Raw genomic sequence first — 15,498 nt, 5'->3', positions numbered from 1 at the left:
CCCCAGGCCGGGCACTAGGGGGCACTGTGCTGCAGGGGACTGGGCAGGGGCTGTCCCTGGCGGTCAGGGCTGGCTCTGATACCCTGTGCTGTGCACCCACCGCCTGAGTCCTCTGGGTTACGTAGAGGCCTTTGCCGCCAAAAGCCAGGTGTGAGGCCGTTAGTCCCCCCTCGGGTGATTCCATTCTGCTCCCTGAAATCACCCACATTGGCAGCGTGGCTGGGGCTCTGCTTTGGTTCCTGCCCAAACCTGGAAATGCCGGGCAGCTGGGAATTCCCGGCAAGGCCATGTCTCAGTGCCGGACGAGGGGGCCCTGGGTGACCAGCCCCCTTCCTCACCCCAGAGGCAGCTGCATCTCAGCGCTGGCCATCCCGGGGCGGGGGTGGGGGGGGGAATGGGAGGGGGTGGAATCCGTCTCTCTCTCACACCTGCCTTCTCCTTTCTGCCTGTCACAGCCACTGCTGGAGTGTGAGCGCTGCCGCAACTGCTACCACCCAGCCTGCCTGGGCCCCAACTACCCCAGCAAGCCCATCCGCAAGAAGCGGGGCTGGGTGAGCACAGGGGCAGGGCCATGCCGGGGTGGGGAGGATGGGGGTGGGGTCTATCCTGGGGTTGGGGGGGAGGGGTTCCCCCCACACTAATGCTCTTGTTGGCTCCTAGATCTGCTCTGCCTGCATCCGCTGCAAGAGCTGTGGGGCTGCCCCAGGGAAGAACTGGGACACAGAGTGGTCCCACGATTACAGCCTCTGCCCCCCCTGCTCCCTGCTCTATGACAAAGGTGGGTGGGGTGGGGAATGGGGCGTGGGGCCTTTCTCCTCTAGGCGACACGGGCTCCCATCCAGCCCCAGGGCGGGGACTGACCGGCTCAGGGGGGTGGGGAATGGGGCGTGGGGCCTTTCCCCTCCAGAGGACAGAGGCTCCCATCCAGCCCCAGAGAGGGGACTGACTGGCTCAGGGGGGCAGGGAATGGGGCACGGGGCCTTTCCCCTCTAGGCGACACGGGCTCCCATCCAGCCCCAGGGCGGGGACTGACCGGCTCAGGGGGGTGGGGAATGGGGCGACACGGGCTCCCATCCAGCCCCAGAGAGGGGACTGACCGGCTCAGGGGGGTGGGGAATGGGGCGTGGGGCCTTTCCCCTCCAGAGGACAGAGGCTCCCATCCAGCCCCAGAGAGGGGACTGACTGGCTCAGGGGGGCAGGGAATGGGGCGTGGGGCCTTTCCCCTCTAGGTGACACAGGCTCCCATCCAGCCCCAGGGCGGGGACTGACTGGCTCAGGGGGGTGGGGAATGGGGCACGGGGCCTTTTCCCTCCAGAGGACACAGGCTCCCCTCCAGGCCCAGGCCAGGATGCTGGCTCGGGTGTGGAATGGGACCTGCGGCCTGTTCCCTCTGGGGGTGCTGGCCCCATGTGCAGCACTAACCCCTCTGCCCCCCAGGTAACTACTGCCCCATCTGCTCTCACTGCTACGAGGACAACGACTACGAGAGCAAGATGATGCAATGCGCTAAGTGCGAGCACTGGGTTCACGCCAAATGCGAGGGGCTCTCAGGTCAGTCTGGGGACTTGCCCCGCGAGCTGTGCTGGGTCTCGGGGCTGGCCCTGCTGGCTAGGGAGAGCCCTGCCCCCTTTGGCACAGCACCCCCTAGCGCCCCCACCCTGACCCCTGCAGCATAACGCCCCCACAGCGCCCTCTAGTGCTGCCCCGGGGCATCGGGGCTGGCCCTGCTGGCTAGGGAGAGCCCTGCCTCCTTCGGCACAGCACCCCCTAGTGTGTTCCCTCAGGATCTGCCGCACACCCCTTTTGCCTTGGGCTCCCATCTAAGCCTGGCCCTGCTTCACTGGCCATGGCTGGCCCATGCGCTCCCTGCCCCAGGGATGGGAGGCTGCGTGGGGCTGGGGCTGCCTGACCTGCTCTGCTCTCTCCCCAGACGAGGACTACGAGATCTTGTCCAGCCTGCCAGAGAGCGTGGTCTACACCTGCCGGCCCTGCTCTGGCAGCGACAAGGCCAAGTGGCGGGACGTCCTCACCTTGGAGCTGCGCAAGGGGCTGCGCAATGTGCTGCAGGGGATGCTGGCCTCCCAGCATGCCGAGCCCCTGCTGCAGTGTGCCCAGGTACGGCCCGGAGCCAGGAGAGACCTCGGCCCCTGGCTCCCAGCGTCTCCCCCCCCATTCCCCTCCCAGCATGCCGAGCCCCTGCTGCAGTGTGCCCAGGTACGGCCCGGAGCCAGGAGAGACCTTGGCCCCTGGCTCCCAGCGTCTCCCCCCCCCATTCCCCTCCCAGCACGCCGAGCCCCTGCTGCAGTGTGCCCAGGTACGGCCCTGCGCCCGGAGCCAGGAGAGACCTCGGCCCCTGGCTCCCAGCGTCTCCCCCCCGCCCCCCATTCCCCTCCCAGCACGCCGAGCCCCTGCCTCAGTGTGCCCAGGTATGGCCCTGTGCCCGGAGCCAGGAGAGGCCTCTACCCCCTGGCTCCTAGCGTCCCCCCGCTCCAACCCACCAGTCCCCATTCCCCTTCCAGCACCCCTGGAATACACAAGTCCCCTTACCCCTCCCAGCGAGGGGGGGAGTTAGAACCCAGGTGTCCTGGCTCCTAGCCCCCCTTTCCCGTTAGTCCATGTTGTTGCAGTGACACTGGCTGGGAGCTGATTGTGGGGGCGTGTTTCTGGGTGCCAGGCACACAGGGCCCATGCCAGGCGGATCAGTCTCAGCCTGTGCGGGGAGATCCTGGTCTGGGGCAGGGAACAGACCCTCCCCCGCCAGCAACCTGTGGCTTTCCGGGGTGCTGACGCCCGTCTCCCCGCAGTGCTGCCCAGACGACGGCGTGAAGGTGCACCGGCGGCCCTGCAACCTGCGCACCGTCAGCAAGCTCTTCGAACAGGGCCACTACAGCTCCGTGGTGAGGGGGCCGCGGGCTGTGCGGGGCACAGATGGAGCCCTAGGGATGGGGGCAAGGGAGGTGGGGGACAGAGCAGTGCAGGGGGGCACGGAGGTGGTGGTGGGTAGGGCGGGGCAGTGGTTAGGCCCTGCCCCCATGGTCACTCTCCCCCCAGCACGCGTTCAGCGAGGACGTGGTGGGCATCCTGCTGCAGCACCTGGAGGAGCGTGAGGGCCTCGAGGAGGAGCAGGGGGCTCCCTCTGTCAAGGCGCTCTACATTGAGGTACCGCAGGGGAGCACCGGGGCACGCAGGGGGTGCTGCACATGGCATGCACCCAGCATGGGCCCCCCGTGGGTCTGGCTGGGGGCAGCAGCGGTGGGCAGGGCCCCTGGGGGGTGGATGCTGGGTGGTGGGCAGGGCCCCTGGGGGGTGGATGCTGGGTGGTGGGCAGCGCCCCAGGGGGGTGGATGCTGGGTGGGGGGGCAGCAGCGGTGGGCAGGGCCCCTGGGGGGTGGATGCAGGCAGGGGCAGCGCCCCAGGGGGGTGGATGCTGGGTGGGGGGGCAGCAGTGGTGGGCAGGGCCCCAGGGGGGTGGCTGGAGGACCCTGTGGATGTGGCAAGCCCTCACCACTCAGCTCTCTCCCGCAGCTCATGGCGCGCTCATTCAGCTGGTTCAATGCACAGGATGCCAAGTGCTGGCAGCGGCGCAGCTGCCTCCCCAAGTGAGTACCAGGGGGAGGGGTATGGGCAGCAGGGACATTGTGGGGTTCTGGGAGGGCTTGCGGGACTCCCGGGACCCCGGCTCCCCTGCCGTCACGCTGTTACTCTGCCCCCCCAGTGGCATGCTGCCCGACGCCGTGCTGCCCCCCTCCTCCGATCACATGTATGCACAGTGGCGCCGGCCCGAGGAGCCCAGCGCGACCGAGAACGGCCAGCTGGCACCCGGAGCCATGGGCACCAGTGAGTACAGGGGAGCTGGGAGCCAGGACTCCTGGGTTCTGTCCCTGGCTCTGGGAGGGGAGTGGGGTCTAGTGGTTAGAGCGGGCGGGTGGGGTGGGATGTGTGTGGCTGGGAGCCAGGACTCCTGGGTTCTGTCCCTGGCTCTGGGAGAGGAGTGGGGTCTGGTGGGTTACAGTAGGGGCTGGGAGCCAGAACTCCTGTGTTCTCTCCACAGTTCTGGGAGGGGAGTGGGGTCTAGTGGTTAGAGCAGGTGGGTGGGGTGGGGTGGGGTGTGTGGGGCTGGGAGCCAGGACTCCGGGTTCTGTCCCTGGCTCTGGGAGAGGAGTGGGGTCTGGTGGGTTACAGTAGGGGCTGGGAGCCAGAACTCCTGTGTTCTCTCCACAGCTCTGGGAGGGGAGTGGGGTCTAGTGGTTAGAGCAGGTGGGTGGGGTGGGGTGTGTGGGGCTGGGAGCCAGGACTCCGGGTTCTGTCCCTGGCTCTGGGAGAGGAGTGGGGTCTGGTGGGTTATAGTAGGGGCTGGAGCCAGAACTCCTGTGTTCTCTCCACAGCTCTGGGAGGGAAGTGGGGTCTAGTGGTTAGAGCAGGTGGGTGGGGTGGGGTGTGTGTGGCTGGGAGCCAGGACTCCTGGGTTCTGTCCCTAGCTCTGGGAGAGGAGTGGGGTCTGGTGGGTTAGACTGGGGGAGTGGGGGCTGGGAGTTGGGCCAGCTGCTGGGTGGGTAGGGGGTGTGGGGGAAGGAACTCAGTGATCCCTCTCCATGTGTGTTGCTAGGGCCTCTCTCCTACCCCCACACCTCCTCTGTGCCATCGGGTCTCCGCCCCCAGCAGCTCTCACCCCCTCTCCCTGCAGGTGGGAAGGGCCAGGAGGTGGTGCTGGCGAAGCAGGGGCTGGGCAGTGGTGCTGAGGACAAGCGTCAGTGCGCCCTGTGCCTCCAGTACGGGGACGCCCCCTCCAAGGTAAGGCCTGGCCTGTGCCAGGGCTGGGGGAGTCGTCAGCCCTTGAACGCGCGGCCTTGGGCCAGTGGGGATCCAAGGGAGCGTGGCATGTGGGGCTTGGACACCTGGGTTCAGTCCCCTGCTCGGGGTGGGGGCTAATGGTTAAAGCAGCGAGGGCTGGGAGCCAAGACTCCTCCAGCGGTGACCTGGGACAGAACCCAGTTTTTGCCCTTTGCTCCCCCTGCTGCCTGGTGATGCTGCCCCGTCCCCCCTCACTCCCCTCCCCTCCCCTCCCCAGGATGCGGGGCGGCTCCTGTACATCGGCCAGAACGAGTGGACCCACGTCAACTGCGCCATCTGGTCGGCCGAGGTCTTTGAGGAGAACGACGGGTCCCTGAAGAACGTGCACGCCGCCGTGGTGCGGGGGCGCCAGATGGTGAGGGGGCAGGTCCCTGCAGGAAGGGGGTCGGCCCTGGCGGGGTGAGGGGGCAGGGCTGAGGTGCTGGCAGGGGTATGGCCTAGGGGGAGCAGGAGTCTCTGCCTTTGGGGTGAGGACTGTGGCTCTCCCATTGAGGTGGGTGGTGGGGCCTGTCTGCTGAGGGGGTGCGATTGGGGTGGACGGGGGGTGAAGCCTTCAGGGGTGGGGCCTGTCTCCTGGTAGGGGCGGGGCTGAGGGTCTGGGCCTGTCTGCCACTGTGGGGGGGGCAGAGCTGAAGCTGCGTGTGTGTGTGGGGGGGGGGGGGGGGCGGGGAGAGCGGGGCTGAGGCCAGTGGGGGCAGGGCCTGTCTGCCACTAGGGGGGGCGGGTTGTGGCCGGGGGGGCTGTTTGCCCTCTGCACTGGCACAGGCCAGGCTGCGAGCACTGCCCCCTTTCCCCCCTGTGCCCCCAGCGCTGCGAGCACTGCCAGCGCACTGGTGCCACGGTGGGCTGCTGCCTGTCGGCCTGTCTCAGCAATTACCACTTCATGTGTGCCCGCCTGCGCTGCTGCACCTTCCAGGAGGACAAGAAGGTTTTTTGCCAGAAGCACACGGACCTGCTGGATGGGACGGTGAGGGGTCATGCCGGGGGCCCCTGTGGGGCGGGGCTATGGGTTGCAAGCCAGGTGGGTTGGGCTATGGGGCGCTACCCCCGCTGGAGATTGAGGGCTGGGGCCCCATGATGTGTTGGGGGGGGGGGTCCCTGTGGCCAGGTTGGCCCTGGCGGCGGGGGTCCCCACTAAGCTGCTCCCAGGCAGGGGCGCACCGCTGACCCGTCTCCCCGCCCACCCCAGGAGATCGTCACCGAGGACGGGTTCGACGTGCTGCGCCGGGTCTATGTGGACTTTGAGGGCATCAGCTTCAAGAGGAAATTCATGGTTGGCCTCGAACCCGACACCGTCAACATGATGATCGGTGAGTGCCGGGGGGCTTCTCTCTTCTAGGGGGCGCCGGCTCCACAGTGGGGGACTGGCTGACTGGGGGTGGGGTGGGGAATGGGGCATGTGGCCTCCCCCTCCACGAGGCTCCAGCTCCTATCTGGCCCCAGGTGCATGCAGACGCCCTCACCTTGTCTCCTATTCTAGGTTCCATCAAGATTGACAGTCTGGGGCTGCTGACGGACCTGTCGGAGTGCGAGGGACGTCTCTTCCCTGTTGGCTACCAGTGAGTGTCTGGCCCCCTGGCGCGGGGCTCCCCCGGCTCCCTGCCGTGCGGTGTGTGTGCTACAGGGGTGGACCCCCCCTACCCTGGGGCTGCCTGTGTACCCCACCCCAATTTCCAGCCCCCCATTCCCCTCTTTGGGGGGGGCCAAGCGGGAAGCTGGGGCCATGCTGGAGCGGCCAGGGGAGGGTTGAACTAGCAGCACGAGAGAAGGGTGGCGAGGACGTGTATGGTCCTGACCCGCCAACGTGGAGACCCGTCTGGCCGCTCCTGCTGGGAGCACAGGCATCCAGCCCGTGGGACGGTGCCCTGGCAGGGGCATTGAACTCACTGGCTGCACCATCCGGGAGGGGGCAACCAGTGGGAGAAGTGGCCAGGGCATGGTGCAGCAACCTGGGCCGCCACCTTTCGGGGAGGTGCTTTAGCCAGACACCTGTGGCTGGGCTTGGCATGAGGTCTCCGGCTTGTGTTGGTCCCAGAGCCCTGACAGCTGACCAGCTGCCCTCTCCTGCCAGGTGTACCCGGCTGTACTGGAGCACGGTAGATGCCCGGAGGCGCTGCTGGTACAAGTGCCGAATCCTGGAGTGCCGGCCCCAGCTGAGCCAGAAGGAGCCAGACCTGCTGGGGGGGCAGGAGGAGAACCGGACCATCGCGCACAGTCCTGCCACAGGTGAGGGGTGAGGTGGTTGGGGGGCTGACCCTGTTGGGGTTGAGTGGGGAGGCCTTCTGCCACCACACAAGGGAGCTCTGTGGGCCCTGCACAAGCCAGGCCTGTTCTGGGCCGGGCGCTCCCTTCCTTGGGGGCGGGGCTGTCCTTGGTGCACCAGCCCCTATGTCCTACCTGGGAGCCGTCCTCTCACCCTGGCAGAGGATAAAAGACCCGACCCACTGCTGCTGCAGATAGAGGAGACTCCTTTCAGCTCAAAGTGTGGCGTTATGTGCAGCTGTTTCCCAGCAGCCCTGCCCCAGAGGTGGCTGCATCTCCACGCCAGGCACGTGTCCCGGCGCTGTCTCCAGGGCCCTGCAGTTGAGGCTCCCCGCTCTAGCTAGCGTGTTGTTGTCTTTGCTCCCATTTCAGATGCTCATCTCGGGGACCCACACCTCCTGGGCGCAGCACCTGCCATGCTGGCACCAGAGTGCCACTCACCTTCCCGCAACCCGGGGCCCCTGCCTCCCCCTGAGTCGGCCACCGCCTCTGTGCCCCGCTCCCTGGCCGGAGCCCGCATCAAAGTGCCCAACTACTCGCCGACGCGCCGGCCCCTGGCCGGGGTCTCCTCCCGGCCGCTGCCGTCACCCAGTAAGTGCCCGTTGCCTGGCCATGAGGGGCAGGGCCAGCTGCCCTATGGCGGGAGGGAGAAGGGTGCACTGCTGCTCGTGGCCCAGCCTCTCAAATGATTCTGGGAGGCAAACTGGGTGTGTGGGGGGGGGGGGGAGGGGAGTGAGTTGTGGCCCAGGGGATTCTGGGATGCACTGTGTGGGGTTTGTGATGAGGAGGGTGTTGTGGGCCAGGGGGTTGAGAGAGACTTTCTGGAGGCTGGTGGTCTGATCCTGTCTGGGAGGGGCATGCGGGGGTCCCCCCCCCACCTGGTGCCAGCATCTCACCCCTTGTCTCCCCTCCCAGGCAGCACGTCGTCCATGGCCCATCACATCCTGACAGTGGGTGACCCGGACTTCACACCACTGCGCCGCCCCCGGCGCCACAGCCCCCTCTCACCGCGCCCGCCCCCCCGCCGGGCCCCCTCCCCCCCACGCCCCGCCAGGACTCGGCCGCTGGGCCCCACCTCTCTCAGGGCAGGAGCCGCTCCCCCAGGGAGCAGCCCGCAGCACCCCCCTACCTCAGCCAGGCCCGGCCCACCTACCTCCCCCCCGGCGCTGCCCCCCGAACTGGCCTTCGACGAGCTCAACGTCTCGGACCTGGAGTTCGACGACAGCCTGCTGGACGAGACCTTCCACGAGGGGGGCGAGGGGCGGGGGCCCCTGGCCGGCCCCAGCGACGAAGACGAGGAGGAGGAAGGGGCCGGGGGCACCGGGCGCTACTTCCACTTCCCCCGCAGAGTGGTGACACGGGAGCTGGACCTGGCGCCGTTCCCACTGGACCTGCCGCTGCCCCACATCGACCAGCTGGACGGGGTGGATGATGGGGAGGGTGAGGGGCGGGGTGCCAATGGTAAGCGGGTGGAGCCAGGGGCGGAGCAGGGGTCGGCCGGCCCTGCCCCCCCACCTGAGGACCTGCCCTCAGAGATCGTGGACTTTGTGCTGAAGAACCTGGGTGAGGGCAAGGCCCCGGAGCCCAGCGTGAATGGCAGCGAGGCAGGCCCCGCGCCTGAGCCGGCCCGTGCCTTGGGCTGGGTGCCAGGCAGCCCGGGCGTCCGGGTGCTGGGCCCCGAGGCCCCTGCCCCCCCCAAGCCTGGCTCCAAGGTCATTCTGGTCAACAAGCTGGGACAGGTGTTTGTCAAGATGCAGGGTGGGGAGGAGGCGCCGGCGGGGGGCGGCCTGGAGGGGCCGGGCGCCCCTGCCAAGCCAGGCCCGGCTCTGCCCCCGCAACCCGCAGCCAGCCTGGGCACAGTGATCTTCCGTGCCGCGGCCCCGCTCGGCGTGGCCAGGAGCCCAGTGCCCACCTGGACCATCCGAGCGCCGGTTCTCAGCATGGTGCCCATGGTGAATGTGCTGCAGCCGTCAGGTGCTGGGGGGCAGCTCACCCTGGGCCCCTCGGCCCTGGTCACGCCCTCGCTGGGACTGTCTCAGCCCTGTCTGCTGCAGCGCCTGGCCCTCAACTCAGGTCTGCTCCACCTGCCTGTCCCCCCGCCCCAGCCGCACCCCCACCAGTTCCCCAGCAGTGCCAAGAGGGGTTCTGCTGTCGCTGGTGCCCCCCCCAAGAGGCCCAAGCTGGAGGAAGATGAGGAGCTGCTGCCCCCTGCGTCGCCAGCTGGTGCCCCCGACAGCCAGAGCAGGAACGGCTTCGCCAGCCCCCCGCAGGGCCCCGGGTAGGTGACCCCACCTGCCGAGCCGTGGGGAGCAGTGCATGCTGGGACACAGCTGCCCAGTGCATGTCTCCCTGTAAGGGCGTGTCAGCTGTGTCATGGGGTGCCTCAGCCCTGCCCCCCAAAGCTCTGCTGTTGCCCCTTAGTCCCAACCCACAGCCCTCTCCTGTCCAACCCCTGGGCTCCCCACAACCTGCCCCGCTCTGCCAGGGCCCCTTAGTCCCAACCCACAGCCCTCTCCTGTCCAACCCCTGGGCTCCCCACAACCTGCCCCGCTCTGCCAGGGCCCCTTAGTCCCAACCCACAGCCCCCTCCTGTCCAACCCCTGGGCTCCCCACAACCTGCCCCGCTCTGCCAGGGCCCCTTAGTCCCAACCCACAGCCCCCTCCTGTTCCACCCCTGGGCTCCCCACAACCTGCCCCGCTCTGCCAGGGCCCCTTAGTCCCAACCCACAGCCCCCTCCTGTCCAACCCCTGGGCTCCCCACAACCTGCCCCGCTCTGCCAGGGCCCCTTAGTCCCAACCCACAGCCCCCTCCTGTTCCACCCCTGGGCTCCCCACAACCTGCCCCGCTCTGCCAGGGCCCCTTAGTCCCAACCCACAGCCCCCTCCTGTTCCACCCCTGGGCTTCCCACAACCTGCCCTGCTCTGCCAGGGCCCCACAGCTGCCACTGCCTGCCTCCTAAACCCCCTGCTGTGCTGGCGTTGCAGGCCCGGCCGGGTGCGGATGAAGACTCCCTCGGTGAAGAGCGTCCTGGAGCTGGTGGCGCGGAAGGAGCAGGCGGAGCTGAGTGATGGGGGCAGCACAGGGTGAGTGTGAGCCTTGCCGGCCCCCACCCTGTCCCACCTTCTGGCCGGTGGGTCAACTGTGCTGAGCTCCCTCTGCCTGCCCACTGCAGGTCACCCTCGGATCCCTCCCTGGCCCCGGAGTGCAGCCCCCGCATGCCAGATCCCAGCCTGGAGCCTCTGCCGGAGCCCACGTGGCATCGCTACACAGGTATCGCCCGGGCGGGCAGCATGGGGCTGTGCCACGAGGAGCAAGGCAGAGGGAGGGGGTGCTGTGGGGCGGTTGGGGCATCATGCCATGCCCTGAGGGGGTTTGGGGGATGCTGTGCTGCAGGGCTTGGCTGGGGGGCAGAGTGGGGCCTGGGATTGGAGCAGGGTGCCCGTCCCTCATTGTGGGAGGTGTCGTCATGGAGACGTGAGCCAGGGCCAGCTGTCCTCTGCCCTGGCCCATCCTCACTCTCTGCCCCCAGGGGAGCTGTCGAGCTCTGATGAGGACACACTGTACTGCGAGGATAAGGAGAACGAGGCGCCACCCAAGAGCCAGCCGCACCTACGTTTCGAGATCAGCAGTGAGGATGGGCTCAGCGTGCAGGCGGACAGTATCGATGGTATGGGGGTGGGTGGCCGCATGGGACACGGGACCTTTCCCCTCCAGGGGGCGCTGGCTCTGAGCAGTCCCTAAGGGAGAGGACTGGCTGGCTCAGGAGGAGGGAGGGGCAGGGCATGGGGCTGGGGGAGTGCCAGGCAGCCCAGGGGCTCATGCTCTCTCCTGCTCTTCCTCCAGGTGCCTGGAAGGCTGTGATTGAGAAAGTGCAGGAGGCACGAGCCAACGCCCGCCTCAAGCACCTGTCATTTGCTGGTGAGTGTGGGGAGCCTTGGCCTGGGGTCTTGTGGGCTAGAGCAGGGGGGCTGGGAGCCAGGACTCCTGGGTTCTCTCCCTGGTTCTGGGCAGGAGTGGGGCTTGTGGTTAGAGCGGGGTGGGGGAAAGGGCCTGGGAGCCAGGACTCCTGGGGGAGGGGGTGGGGCTAATGGCCATGCTGGTCTCTGATGCCTGGAGGGGTCTCCCCAGGCATGAATGGGGTGCGTCTGCTGGGCATGCACCACGATGCCGTCACCTTCCTGGTGGAGCAGCTGCACGGAGCCAAGTCCTGCCACAAGTACAAGTTCCGCTACCACCAGCACGAGGAGGAGGAGGAACCGCTGCCCCTGAACCCCAGTGGCTGCGCCCGTGCCGAGGTCTACGTCAGGTGAGGCAGAGATGTGTACCTGAGTGGGGCAGGTCCAGTCACGGGGGGCGGGGGAGATCCAGCCTGGTGTGAGGATGCTGTTGGGAGTGGGGCTGGAGACCTGGCCATTAGGAGGGTGAGGTGTCTGTCAGGAATGGGATGAGGGTCGGTGGGGGGTGCAGGGTTGATCCAGGCAGGGATGTGGGTGGGAATAGGGGAGGGGTCAATGGTGCTTTAATCCTGCCCTCCCGCCCCCCTGCCAGGAAATGCACCTTTGACATGTTCAACTTCCTGGCATCGCAGCACCGCACACTGCCCGAGGGCGGCACCTATGATGAGGAGGAGGATGAGGTGCAGCTGAAATCCACCAGGTAATGGTGCAGGGAGCCAGGATGCCTGGGTTCCCTCCTGGGCTGGGAGCCAGGACTCCTGGGTTCTGAACCCGGGCAGGTTCAGTTCTGATCCGCTGTCTCCTGCTCTCCCCAGACGAGCCACCAGCCTGGAGCTGCCCATGGCCATGCGCTTCCGGCACCTCAAGAGAACCTCCAAGGAGGCTGTGGGCGTGTACAGGTAATGGCCCCTCCCCCTCCAGCACCCCCAGCCAATCCCAAGCCCTGGCATATGGCCCCGCTCTTACAGGGCATGTACAGGGGGGCAGAAATGGGCATCTGGCTGCAGCTGGTGCCCCACTCACCCTGCTGTTTGCCCTGGGGACGCTCGCTGCTTGGCTCGCGCTGCCTGCCCCGCTCCGTGGGGCACTTCCCTGTGGCGCAGCTAGTGCTGCCTGCCCCCCCACCCCATGTGCTGCTGTGATCCCAGGCCTGGCCCCGGCGCTGACCCTGTGCCCCCGCAGGTCGGCCATCCACGGGCGCGGGCTGTTCTGCAAACGCACCATCGATGCGGGCGAGATGGTCATCGAGTACTCGGGCATCGTCATCCGCTCAGTGCTGACCGACAAGCGCGAGAAGTACTACGATGGCAAGGTGCGGGGGGGCTGGGCTGGGGGAGCTGTGCTGCGAAAGGCTCCATCTGGGGGTGGGGGATGGTGGTGCTGGGGGAGCAGGAGGGGGACTGCTGGGTGGCTGGTCCGTAGGGGAGCTGCTCTGTGGGGGTCGGGGCTGGGGGGGTTGAAGGGAGTGGGTTGCCAGCTTGTGGGGGTTGCTAGGGGCAGGTTGTTGGCTGGGGGGGGGGCAGGAGCAGCTGGGCGGGGTTACTGGGGGCGGGTCACAGGCTTGTGGGAGGAGCAGCCGGTGAGTTGGGTTGCTGCCTCGGGGGTGGGGGCGTTGCTGGGGGCAGGAGAGGGGCAGCTGGGTGGGGGCTGGTGGCTCGGGGTGGGGGAGGGAGGAGCGGCCCGGGGGTTGCTGGGGCTGGGTTGCCGGCTCAGGGGATGAGGAGATGGGTGGCTGGTGGCCAGGGGGTGTGGAGGAGTGGCCGGGGGGTTGCTGGGGCTGGGTTGCTGGCTCAGGGGATCAGGAGGGGTTGCTGCAGGGGGCAGGAGACGGGTGGCCGGGGGGTGCGGAGGAGCGGATGGGAGGTTGCTGGGGCTGGGTTGCTGGATCAGGAGGGGTTGCTGCAGGGGGCAGGAGAGGGGTGGCCGGGGGGTGTGGAGGAGTGGCCGGGGGATTGCTGGGGCTGGGTTGCCGGATCGGGGGATCAGGAGGGGTTGCTAGAGGGGTGGCCAGGGAGGGCTGCTGGGGGCAGGAGGGGGTGGCTGGGTGGAGGCTGGTGGCCGGGGGGGGTTGCTGGCTTGGAGGCCTAGCAGCGGCCATGGGGTGCCCCGTGACCCATCCCCACCCCACCCCGCAGGGCATCGGCTGCTACATGTTCCGCATTGACGACTTCGACGTGGTGGACGCCACGATGCACGGCAATGCCGCCCGCTTCATCAACCACTCGTGCGAGCCCAACTGCTACTCGCGCGTCATTCACGTGGAGGGGCAGAAGCACATCGTGATCTTCGCCCTGCGGCGCATCTTCCGCGGCGAGGAGCTCACCTACGACTACAAGTTCCCCATCGAGGACGCTGGCTCCAAGCTGCCCTGCAACTGCGGGGCCAAGCGCTGCCGCCGGTTCCTCAACTAGCGCCCGCTGCTCTACCTGGGGCGCCCGCCTTTAGGAGCTGGGCTCAGCCCCCTCCAGAGCCCCCCGATTTCCTGCTACCTCCCCCCGATCCTCCCCTCTGCCAGGCCCCCAGCAGCCCAGTGCTGGGCTTTTGTGGGGCCAGGGAGCCCAGCTGCTCAACCCCCCAGACACTGGCCTGGGGAGGAAGGGCCCCTAGCGTCGGTGCTGGGGGCAGGGCCCGGTGCCCTAGACTCCTCCGCTGTGATCTCCCCCTTCCCCCCCCACCCCCTGGTTCCAGGGCAGCTTGTGGCTCCTGCCCCTTTCCTGGGTGGGGAGGAGCAAGACTTGACTTGGGGCAGGCCCCTTGGGGAACAGGGTCTTGCCCCTTTTTCAGAGCCCCCCATGTGGGCTGGGCTAGTGGGGTTTGAGCACAATGACCCCCCTGCTGATCTGCACTAGCAGAGGCACGAGGTGTGTGTGTGTATGTGGGGGGGGTGAGTTTGCCCAGCCCCCACCTCCTGAGTCTGGACTCCCAGCTCCGGCCTGGGGGCTGCTTTCCTTTTTGTACGGGGAGGGTATGAGTGGGGGGCGGGGGGCCAGGGCAGGCCCCCCTGCGGCCCCCCAACCCTGTAGATATTTGTACAGATGTTTCTAAACCTGTTTATTTTCTATGCACTTTTTTATTTAAAGCGGTGAGTCGGCCCTGTGCCCCCCGGCCCCGCCCCGTTGGTATAATTTTAAATAAAAGGCCATTTTCACATGCTGCGCTCTTCCTCGGGTCAGTGCCAGGGGAAGGGGGGAAATGGGCTCTGTGGAGAGGTTGAGGGGGGGGTCTGGGCACACTGCCCCCTGCTGGGAAAGGCCTGCCCCAGCTCCTCCCTCCTACCCCTGCGCTGCAGAAATGCCTCCTCTTTTCCATCGGCTCAGCCTGGGGCAGCCACAGCTCCCTGCTGCTTCCCCAGCCGCCACCTCCTGGCTCTGGCCTGTCACCGTCTGTTACCCCAGGAGCAGGATGCTGGCCGAGGGGGGTGCTCTGCGCCTGTAGGACCTATTCCCATTCCTCCCTAGTCTCCTGCCTCCAGGCAGAGTTCCACTGGGCAGCGCCCGCCGACTCCCTAGACACCTTCCGGGCGTATGCCTGCTGCTCGGGCCAGGTTCATTGCAGGGACTGGCCCCATGTGGCATTATGTGCAGCTGTTCCCCACTCCAGAGGTGGCTGCATCTCGGTACTGGGTGAGCTGTTCCCCTGGCATGTATGATTACCTGCCCTGTGGGCAGGTGGCGTATGTGTGCAGTCGGTGCAAGGAGTTCCTGGCCCTCAGAGACCATGTACGGACTTTGGAGGCCAGGGTGGGGGAACTGGAGGAGCTGAGAGAGGCAGAGAGGTATGTTGATGAGGCTTTCCGGGACACTGTAGAATTGTCCCACCTCCGCTCAGACAGCTCCTGTGCTGTTGAGGAGGAAGAACGGCCCAGGGAAGTAGAACAGTCAATGGGAGCAGAGGGAAACCTTCCCATAGTTGGGACCCTCCTTCCAGATGGTGCTGGGGTTGCCTCTCGCACTGAGGTTGCCTCTCCAGGGGAGGGAACTCCAGTTTCTAGGAAAAGGCAGGTGTTAGTAATGGGAGATTCGATTATTAGAAATGTAGATAGCTGGGTCTGTGATGACCAGGAGAACCGTATGGTGACTTGCCTGCCTGGTGCGAAGGTTGCGGATCTCTCGAGGCATCTAGATAGACTTATGTGTAGTGCTGGGGAGGAGCCGGTGGTCGTGGTACATGTAGGTACCAATGACATAGGGAAGGGTAGGAGAGATGTCCTGGAAGCCAAATTTAGGCTGCTAGGGAAGAGACTGAAATCTAGGACCTCTATGGTGGCATTTTCAGAAATGCTCCCAGTTCCACGCGCAGGGCCAGGTAGGCAGGCAGAGCTTCAGAGTCTCAATGCGTGGATGAGACGATGGTGTAGAGAGGAGGGGTTCACGTTCATTAGGAACTGGGGAAACTTCTGGGATGGGAGGAGCCTATAGAGGAGAGATG

At 66.9% G+C, this 15,498-nt stretch overlaps 1 protein-coding gene across 2 annotated transcripts in view; it reads left to right on the top strand.

Moving 5' to 3' along the window:
- The window catches only part of KMT2B (lysine methyltransferase 2B), a 36,779-nt gene extending 22,556 nt beyond the window's left edge, over positions 1-14,223 (top strand). Inside the window, exons 13-37 of one of the 2 annotated variants that reach the window (XM_044991162.1) lie at positions 456-551; positions 661-778; positions 1,438-1,551; positions 1,931-2,115; positions 2,805-2,897; positions 3,052-3,159; positions 3,526-3,599; positions 3,716-3,837; positions 4,607-4,791; positions 5,069-5,206; positions 5,660-5,818; positions 6,041-6,161; positions 6,332-6,410; positions 6,923-7,077; positions 7,486-7,704; positions 8,029-9,391; positions 10,099-10,197; positions 10,287-10,384; positions 10,644-10,781; positions 10,958-11,032; positions 11,243-11,420; positions 11,663-11,770; positions 11,886-11,969; positions 12,253-12,382; positions 13,206-14,223. In XM_044991162.1, the coding sequence (XP_044847097.1) occupies positions 456-551; positions 661-778; positions 1,438-1,551; positions 1,931-2,115; positions 2,805-2,897; positions 3,052-3,159; positions 3,526-3,599; positions 3,716-3,837; positions 4,607-4,791; positions 5,069-5,206; positions 5,660-5,818; positions 6,041-6,161; positions 6,332-6,410; positions 6,923-7,077; positions 7,486-7,704; positions 8,029-9,391; positions 10,099-10,197; positions 10,287-10,384; positions 10,644-10,781; positions 10,958-11,032; positions 11,243-11,420; positions 11,663-11,770; positions 11,886-11,969; positions 12,253-12,382; positions 13,206-13,481 (4,515 nt within the window). In that variant the 3' untranslated portion in view covers positions 13,482-14,223. The remainder of the gene's footprint in view (positions 1-455; positions 552-660; positions 779-1,437; positions 1,552-1,930; positions 2,116-2,804; positions 2,898-3,051; positions 3,160-3,525; positions 3,600-3,715; positions 3,838-4,606; positions 4,792-5,068; positions 5,207-5,659; positions 5,819-6,040; positions 6,162-6,331; positions 6,411-6,922; positions 7,078-7,485; positions 7,705-8,028; positions 9,392-10,098; positions 10,198-10,286; positions 10,385-10,643; positions 10,782-10,957; positions 11,033-11,242; positions 11,421-11,662; positions 11,771-11,885; positions 11,970-12,252; positions 12,383-13,205) is intronic. The other variant, XM_044991163.1, reaches the window with a different exon arrangement.
- The last annotated feature ends 1,275 nt before the right edge of the window (positions 14,224-15,498 follow it).

The sequence above is a fragment of the Mauremys mutica genome, chromosome 17 (genome assembly GCF_020497125.1).
Source record: "Mauremys mutica isolate MM-2020 ecotype Southern chromosome 17, ASM2049712v1, whole genome shotgun sequence".
Classification (NCBI taxonomy): Eukaryota; Metazoa; Chordata; order Testudines; family Geoemydidae; genus Mauremys; species Mauremys mutica.
The sequence above is the reverse complement of the archived record's forward strand: the minus strand, read 5'-3'. Positions and strand labels throughout refer to the sequence as shown.